This window comes from Triticum aestivum, chromosome 3B (assembly GCF_018294505.1).
Source record: "Triticum aestivum cultivar Chinese Spring chromosome 3B, IWGSC CS RefSeq v2.1, whole genome shotgun sequence".
Taxonomy (NCBI): Eukaryota; Viridiplantae; Streptophyta; class Magnoliopsida; order Poales; family Poaceae; genus Triticum; species Triticum aestivum.
In genome coordinates, this window is record NC_057801.1 from 29,956,492 (window position 1) to 29,965,597 (window position 9,106).

Consider the following 9,106-nt stretch of genomic DNA (forward strand, 5'->3'; position numbering starts at 1 on the left):
GTAGTGGTTAGCAAAACACTTTGTCCGTTGGAGCAACATGGTGCAAGTTCGAGTCCCCATACATACACTTTTTTGCATGTTTCCAAACAGGAACTCCCAAACATAGCGCGCCCATTGCTACTAAAACCACTAATTAAGGAGTATTTTTTTCGTAGATCCATTTTTTAAATTGTTTTATCTCTTAAATCATGCGTTCAAATCTCGAATGTTTTTACTATTCGATTTCTCACGTTGAGATCTTTAAACTAGACCGCGTGTTGACAAATTTTGATGAATCTTTTTTGCACAAAAAAGCATATTGGGAGCACTTTTTTCTTTTTCAAATGTGCCTCTCGCGGAAGCAAAACTATGCTTCTCACGGAAGATTTTTTTTTCCGGTTTTGATAGGCACGGCCGTGCTTTTTGCAGAAGAAAAAAAAAGAAGAGAAAACACATTTTTTTTTCTGTTTCCGAGAGCACGGTCGTGCCTATCACGGAAGTACAACCGTACCTCTCGTGAAAGCAAAACGGTGCCTCTCACGAAAGGAAAGAAAAGAAAAATTGTTTTTTTTTCGTTTCTGAGAGGTATAGTCGTGCCTCTCACGGAAGCAAAAATCGTGCCTTTCGCGAAAGTAAGAAAAATGTGTTTTGTTTTTTAGTTACCGAGAGGCACGACCAAGCCACTCGCAGAAGCAAAACTGTGCTTTTCATGAAAGAAAAATAAATAAATTGAGAGCATGCCACTTGGTATGCTCTCAGCCCGCCTTAAATGTCCCTTGGGAGGCTCCCGAACGAGCGCTCCTCAATTAGTTTTGAGTCTAAACACACTCCACTTTATTGATTATAAAAGTTCACATGAATACAATGTAGATCCGACGGATTAAGAAGCCACATATGGCGTCCTAAAAAAAAGCCCAGAGTATGTTTAGCGAGGCTATGCGCCTTAAGATTAGTTTCTCCTCCTTCAAAGATAAAGGAACAACGAGAGAACTGTTAAGATGTAAGACTAATCTCCTTAATAATGCTTCTTTCTTCCGGTGACATCCGTCGTTAGTTTGGAATTTCACTTTAGTTGGGTTCCTAATCAGCTGATCGGGCCCAAATCCACGTACGCTTCAGGCCCGCCTAACCTATTGTCCACCTCGAGATATTTTCTTTATCTAGAAAAAAAAAGATATTTTCATTGCCCCCTTGCCCTCGCCCTATCGCCTTCGGTTGCCACTCCTCTCCCCCGCCATGTCGCTCGCCATGGCCACCCCCACCGCCACCGCCGCCGCCCACCTCGCCTCGCCCCTCTTCTTCTCCTCACCCCCAGGCCCCCGCAGCCGCCGAGCCCTCAGAACCCCGTTCCGGCGCACCCGCATCGCCGTCGTCGCCTCCGTCCCCGACCCCGCCGAGAAGCCGGTGCAGTACACGCCCTGGCTCATCGCCGGCCTCGGCAACCCCGGCAGCAAGTACCAAGGCACTCGCCACAACGTGCGTACATCCCTTCGCCCGTGCTCCTATCCCTCCCCCCTCCGATTCGAGATGACCTGCCTCCCCCTCACTTCGCCTGCGTGTGTATCTGCGTGCGTCTGCGTGTGATTAGGTGGGGTTCGAGATGGTGGATCGCATCGCGCGGGACGAAGGGATCGTGATGAACACCATCCAGTCCAAGTCCCTGCTGGGAGTAGGTACCCCGCTCACTCTCTACTCGCTCGCAGGGTGTACATATGTGCTGCAGTTTTCAGTATCGTGTTTCGCAGTTACTGCTTGCTCTGTGAACCGCTGCAAACTGGACACCTTTTTTTAGCTGAGTTTTAGTTAAGATGCATGCTGTGTGGTGTTTAGCTCGATGGCGATATTTGGTGCTGTAATTGTAACCTTCTTAGTATGCTAGCACCAGGAAGGCAGACGCATGACTTATATTTTAGATAAAATATGGTGGCTGAAGCAAGTGATCTGTGGAGAACACCCACCCCCACATCTAAGTCAACCTTTTACCAGTTAGGCCCCGATTGGAATGCTGTATTTTTGCTACCCCGGTAACATTTTACACCTGTATATTACCCACCTTCAACAAATTCCTGGTGTAAATAATTTCCGGTTGTAACATGCGCTTGGCTCCCAGGTTGTAATGCCACCGTATTCAAGCACACAAGCATCATCACGTCCAACCTCCAACGCCATCGACAAAGCCAGGGCCCGTGCGACCAAGTTACCGCTCTACCTGCTGCTCATCCCCCTCCTGGTCATCGTCTCACTCCTCTGCCTCAACCGCCGGGCCGCCGGCCATCAATCTGTCCCCGGTCGCCGTGGGCGCTCCTGGTGCTCGGCAACCTCACCACCTCGCCATGCGCGATCTATCGCGTTGCCACAGCCCGGTCATCATGCTCTGCCTCGATAGGAACTGCACCGTCCAGCTGCTCCAGGCCATGGCGATGTCCTCGTTGGAGGGCACGGCTCTCCAGTTTATCCGGCAAGATCCAACCCATCTCCTCCGTGTTCATCGAGGTGGGCGTTCCGGCGGTCCGTCGCTCGCCGCCTCTGCCGGCAGCCCGCTCAATCGCTAGCGGGACTGGGTCCTCGGCCGGCTACTCTCCGAGAAGCTCCGGATGTCTCCGCGGCAGCTTCTCCCGGCGTGGTCGCGGTCGACAGCGCCCCTCGTCTCTTTCACGGTCACGGTCACTGGCACGGGCGCCGGCGGCGACACCTGGCCCCGTCGCAGCCTTTGCCGCTGGTGCCTCACCCCTTTCTTGCTCCGGCGGCGCGTGCCCACCTCCACGATTTGGAGAGAGAGAGAGAGAATGCGGAGGCAGAAAACGTCGGGCCCAGGTCTGTATCCAAAACCGGTGTAATACAAGTGTATTTGACAAAACCGGTGTAAAAAATACCACCCAAAACCGACGAACCAACCGCATAACTCAACACGGCTCGTTTTGTTTTACACTTGCATATTTTACCGGTGTAAATCGCTCCAAAACGACGAACCAAGCGGGGCCTTACTTATATTTGGTGTTGTATTTTGGTACAGGTTTAATTGGGGAGGTACCAGTGCTGCTGACAAAGCCACAATCATACATGAATTACTGTGGTGAAGCAGTGAGTCTTTATTCTTTTCTTCTTGAAGTAAACATTTCCTGGGAACTATATCATTTATGAGAAAAGTTGGTGTAATAGATTTGTGATATACTCACTTCAAGAATATCATTTCAATGTTTGTTTGGCAAAATACATCCCCAAAGCCTATCTATCAATATGAATGCTGATGCCTTTCTTGTATGAAGCAAAAGTTACCTAAGTTGGCTGCAGAGAAGTACTATCAGTTATGTTGCTAATCTTAGAGTGTTTCACAACTATGCCTATACATATCAGTCTCATTTCTGTTAGCATATCATGGACCATGTCTTATCAAAATGAACTAATTTCTATAAGTTGGTGATAGGCCTTGTTGAATACCCGCTGTCTCTATTCTGATGCAATATTTTTCCCGGTCTTCTTAATTTGTCATGTACTAACAAAAAACATTCCTCTATCATGTGAAGATTGGACCGCTTGCTGCCTATTACCAAGTACCGCTGCGGCACATTCTTGTGGTACATACTATCATTGTTCTTTAGTAGCTTACCGCAGCAACTCGGTATCATGTGCTTGCAACTGAAACCCATGGGTTCTATTTTTTTCAGATTTATGATGACATGAGTCTGCCCAATGGTGTATTGCGACTTCAACGGAAAGGTGGCCATGGCCGCCATAATGGGTAATATATGAAGTTCCAAATAATTTGAACAATTAGTATGTTTAGTACTTGCAGTCACATGGAACGTGTTGATGTTACTTTTACATACATAATGCATTAGATTTAGTTCAGTCACTTCATTTTCTCATTCTGGAGTTCAAAAGGCGAACCAGAATGGAATTCATTTAGAGTAAATGTAACAAAAATGGGCCTGGTTTATTTTTCAGATGTAACAGTAAGATTTACTTCTCTAGAAATCATACTGGAAGTTAAGTTCATATAGCTCCTGTTGAGATTTTTGTCTGAAGAACTCATGAACAACAAATATGGATTTGCTCAGGAGGCCAGGATTGAGTAAATTACATGGACTTACATAATAAAATTTTGATCTGTCAAAATTTTGCAGTATTGAGTTTGGAATACTCGAATAATGGGTGCCTCTTCTAACTTAATATTGTGATGGAAAATATTAGTTCCTTTTGCTGTAGGTTTTATGTTATACTAGCATCAGTTTGCTTATAAATATTATGCATTTGAAGTGCTGTTTCTGCGATTTTAATAGGTAAGATATGTTACTTACATTTCACAATCTATTGCTTACACTCTCAATGACCATCTTCATTGAAAATCAGCCTACAGAATGTTATTGAGCATTTGGATGGCTGTCGGGAGTTTCCTCGTTTATCTATAGGTATATATTATTATGTTCACCAGCTAGCACTTCAGTGTCTTCTCTGAAAATCCGGGTCATGCCAACCTTGAGTTGTTGACTGTTGAATACAGGCATTGGTAGCCCACCTGGTAAAATGGATACACGAGCTTTTCTTCTGCAGAAGTTTAGTTCAGAGGAACGAATTCAGGTATTGATTTCACCATGTTTGAAATTTCGTCGTAGATATCACGTAGTGTGAAATCCCTTTCTTGTGATCTTTTGTCCTCTTCCAGTATGTTCATCCATTTTTTTCTCTCTCTAGTGGACAAAAAAAGGCAATGCCATACCATCAATTGCATTCTACTCCTTAAGAGTTTATTTCCAATCATTAATAACATTTCAATTGAAAAAAATATCTCCCACGATTTCATTGGGTTATTATAACTGATGAGTATAAATATGTGTTGAGGTCATGGCGAACGTTTGTAAGTACAAACAAAGAATGATGATATGATTCTGTGCTGGCCATACTTCACATTTGTTGGTACTACTCGAACTAGGTTGTATCCTTTAGTTGGTTACACAAAGGGACGATCTCAATTTATATGTACTGCTAACTGTTCTCAAGCTTACTTGCGAAAGTTTTGCAATGTTGGTTCTCGTTTTCTACTGGTCTGCCCTTTTCTGGGAGGAACTCTCAGATATGGTTGTTACTACATGATTATTGATCTAAAACCTGTTATCTTATTTTTATATAGATTGACACCGCGTTGGAGCAAGGGGTGGATGCTGTGAGGACCCTTGTGCTGAAGGGTTTTAGTGGAAGTATTGAGAGATTTAATCTGGTGCAGAAGTACAAGTTCAACAGGGCTTGATGATTCTTTAGATGCTTGGATCTGTCTACTTTTGGAAGATACATGAATGCACATGAAAATGTTTTTGCAAGCATTTGATGTGATAATTTGCATAACCTTAGGTGCACTAAGTTGGGTGTCCTGTAGTTTTGAGGATATAAAAAACTTAGCAGGGTGTAGATAAGGTAGAGTTCTTCTGCACATCTTCCTAAATATAACTCATGGTTTACTCAAATTGGAAATAAAATAGGTCCATTTGATGAAGGTCATGTAAAAAGATTTTGTACTTCTGTAGGTTAATGACACATTAGTCTGATGTAAAAGAGGAATGCAGACCATTTCATTCCTCCTTTCCTAATTCTGTGATTTTGTTCATGCAAATAAATACTTAGTTGTCCTTGTTGGGGTAGATCATCTGCCTGCAAAGTGGTGATATAGGTAATTTATTATCTTTGACCGTACAACTCGTTTTCATCAACTTGATGTGGTAAAGTTGTTTAGTAGTGTGTCATGTTATGGTTAGAGATGTCTATGCCCCCACGTTATCTCACCCTTTAAAAGATTATTGTAGGAGATCCTCAGCGCTTATTTGACAAGGACTTGAAAGCAAAATCCAGTTTTTTATTTTCTTATGCTGATATGTCAGTCCAAACTTGTCGGCAACAGATAGATTGCAGAAGTTTCTTATGCTATTGTAAAAGCTTGCACCTTCTTGCGTCAGTTAAGCTAACTACTATCTATAAGACGCAGAGTAAAGATACTGTAGCTCTAATTTGTATTGTATTTTCAAGTTTAATATAGAAATTTGGTGATTAACTTGCACAGGTCAGCTTATGATTAAATGTGATTTGCAACCATCTAGCATAATATTCTCTAGGTGAAGTTCAAAACTAGATCTAGAACAGTCTGCTATGCGCTAATTTAAGAAGGCAAGACCTGCTAGACCTTCCTGCTATGAGATAGGGTTACAGGAAGGTGGCGATAATAGTTGAATCATCTTTTCAATTCATGGCTGGTTTATTGTACTCATATTCTTCTTTACTGCCATCTTATCCTTATGCGCATTCCAATCTCATGTGCAAAATGTACACGAGTTGATTAGCTCCTGATCTGGGACCATACAATTTTACTACCACATGTCATGAATAATTTGAGTTATCACTTAACAGCCAATAATTATAATGCAGCACACATATTCCATAAAACTATGTTTTTGATTGAATACTAGCATGTTTCCATATTCTCTTTGTATTTTTTATATAAGTCTTTACAATTTGTAGTTGATGCTGCTTTGCTTCCATTTTTAACGGGCTGTTTGTAAAACTTGAATTGGCTATGATGTGCAGCCAAGAACATGTATACGTTAATTTTTGTGGAAGTGTGCCTTTTCTGGTAATGTTACTTTGACCCTGATAAAACATTTATATACATGTTTCCTGTTGCATTTTTATTTCATTTCCTCGTGGAACAACTACATACGTCTCTTTATGTTATCAAATTTTATTAGTGAACCTTAAAAGATCAAATGCATGGTTTGGCAACAGAGTTAGTGAAGTTGTAGCCTTAGAAACCTGGTATTAATTGCGCTGAGCTTGGTGGTAATGTTCAATTGGCAACCTGACACATTAATTCTTTTTGAGTTTCACAGCATAACACTCCAGAGGCTTGCATAGCTGGAGAAATGACATGTGCACCGATGCTGGGTTCTCATAGTTTATTAGTTGTCCTTTAATGTAGAACATGATGTAATGTAACAAGGTGACTAATAGTTTTTGGTAATTATAAGAATGTGAAAAGACCAGTTTTCAGCAATAACTGGTAGCAATTGCCTTCTATCAATATCAACCTTTTTGTAGCAATACTAAGAACTTCTGATTAACGAAGCGCCTAGCGGAAATAGCAGAATAGAAACTAAGAACTTCTACCAATATCAACATTTTCATATGATAACCTTTTCATATGATGACCTAAATGTTGTCATTACTTGCTAAAGCAATAGCAGAATGGAAAGTAATTTATTCTGAATGAAATTGTAGTTGGTTCTAACCTTTTCTAAGTGGGAGGGGAAGGAACTAGTTTCAGTGCGGAGCTACCAATATTCCAGAAAGCCAGAGATAACTTGTGGTGTGATGGTACCAGTAACAACCATGTGACTTGCCTAGTACATCACACAAGATACGATATTTGTCAAAGGCTTAGTTTTGACCATGGTTTCAAGACCAAAAAACATTAGTCTAGTAACCTCATTTCCACTAATATTTGCCAGAAAAATTCCTTATGACTAATTGTTTTTTAATCACCAAGTGGATTCCAAAGTTTCAAAGATTATATTATCTAAAGCTCTTCCCTCCACCATCACGTTACCTAAACTACTTGCTAATCTCTTTCTTAAAGCCATCACACAAGTAGGGCTTGGAGTAATCATACATCTAATCCATGTGCATCCATCTGTTGATCATTCGCTTGCTGAGCTGTATTATATTTACCAAGTGTCATAATCGTAGCCGTATTGGCTTAATTTGCGGGCTACACTGGATCTCTATGTTTTATATTGTTTCTGGTGGTGACGTTTAATTTTAGTGTTTTGTTAAGCTTTAGACATTCTAGACTATTAGATTTTGGTCTAGGTGTTTGTTTACTCCCTCATTGCATGATTAAGTATAGGAGAATCACTTCACATGACTTTAAGTGAAATCCACCCAATCTCAAGTGCTTATTTTATGGAGTAGGTAATGTCACTTGGAACACTAGAACATAGTTTAGAGTCCTTGCTCACATTGCTTGGGTTTGTTAACTAGCTTTCAAACTTATTCAGTAGGAAGACATGAACCTCAATTATTAAGCCAAGCCATTTTTAATCTCCTGTGGTGGCCCAAAAAGCACTTGCGAAGAAAAATAAGGAGATATGGTTGCTAAGTTGAGTGTTATGTATATATTGCTTTGGAGTAAAATGGGTGAGGTCATCCCTGGGATTAAACTATGTGCTAAACTTGTCATCATGAGCCACAAAGAAGGATTTTCTCTCAAGAGCATAAGTTAGGCGGGTCCCTGCTAGGATTCGGGCGATCTTAAATGTTGCCAACTTTGTGCTTGCAATCAACTAACAAATAAGTTGGGGATGTGACGAGGAGCCTTTGTTTAGGTAACACAACAGACTCAAGACAAACTTGGGACTAGTCACATGTAGCTTGTAATCAAGTTGCAAGTTGCAAGTGACATACATTTCTATCTTATCAGCACCCCATCAAGGTTACTGAGCAGTGTTTTGGTTTCATCTGCTGTGAATAAATGGTCCACATCTGTTAGGTACTTCTGAGAATAAGGTGCACACTAATGAGCCTTGTGAGATCCACACAAGTTAATGATGTGCTATCTACCTTTCATAAAACCTCAAGGTAATATGCGACTTGTTCTTGAGCCTTACTGCAGTAGCATTGTAGAACGTTTTTGGGATCAATACCATTTACTACTTTGATATACGGTTGGATGTCAACTTGATTATTTTTGTTTATGAATCATAGATATGCATAACCTTTCAAAGACCTCATTCCAGGGCATGAACTCTAGAATAGAGAGTGAAATATGACAACAGTATGACAGCAAATAAGGCTACCTTAGCTGTGTTTCCCTGACTGTGAGGGTTAAATAATATCTAGATGAGGTGCTCTGTAGTGCAAGGTGGAGACCACTGCAGCAAGCAAATGCTAATGATGGATAGCCCCCACTCTTTAATCAGGGGAACAACGGGATGATTCACTGACCCTAATTTTGTTTGTTCGCCATAAACTAGTAAGTAGGAAGTGAAAGATATGAAGGAAAACAGATTCAACTCACATTTGATTCCCTACATGTTAGATCCAATATAGTTATCATCAACAAGGAGAATTATACCATTCAAGGAGA

General features: G+C 41.4%; 1 protein-coding gene across 1 annotated transcript; it reads left to right on the plus strand.

The window, feature by feature from the left end:
* Nucleotides 1–1,178: 1,178 nt before the first annotated feature.
* LOC123068390 (chloroplastic group IIB intron splicing facilitator CRS2, chloroplastic) lies at nucleotides 1,179–5,602 on the plus strand. Its single transcript, XM_044490970.1, has 8 exons — nucleotides 1,179–1,455; nucleotides 1,568–1,652; nucleotides 2,993–3,060; nucleotides 3,504–3,554; nucleotides 3,645–3,718; nucleotides 4,330–4,388; nucleotides 4,481–4,557; nucleotides 5,108–5,602. Exons 1-8 carry the CDS (start codon nucleotides 1,216–1,218, stop codon nucleotides 5,222–5,224), a joined length of 771 nt encoding a protein of 256 aa, XP_044346905.1. The 5' UTR covers nucleotides 1,179–1,215; the 3' UTR covers nucleotides 5,225–5,602.
* The last annotated feature ends 3,504 nt before the right edge of the window (nucleotides 5,603–9,106 follow it).

Coding starts and splice junctions, on each gene's coding strand:
- LOC123068390 (XM_044490970.1), top strand. CDS start 1,216: ATGTCGCTCGCCATGGCCACCCCCACCGCCACCGCCGCCGCCCACCTC. Junction 3,719..4,329: donor GGCCATGGCCGCCATAATGG/GTAATATATGAA, acceptor ATTGAAAATCAG/CCTACAGAATGTTATTGAGC. Junction 4,558..5,107: donor GTTCAGAGGAACGAATTCAG/GTATTGATTTCA, acceptor ATTTTTATATAG/ATTGACACCGCGTTGGAGCA.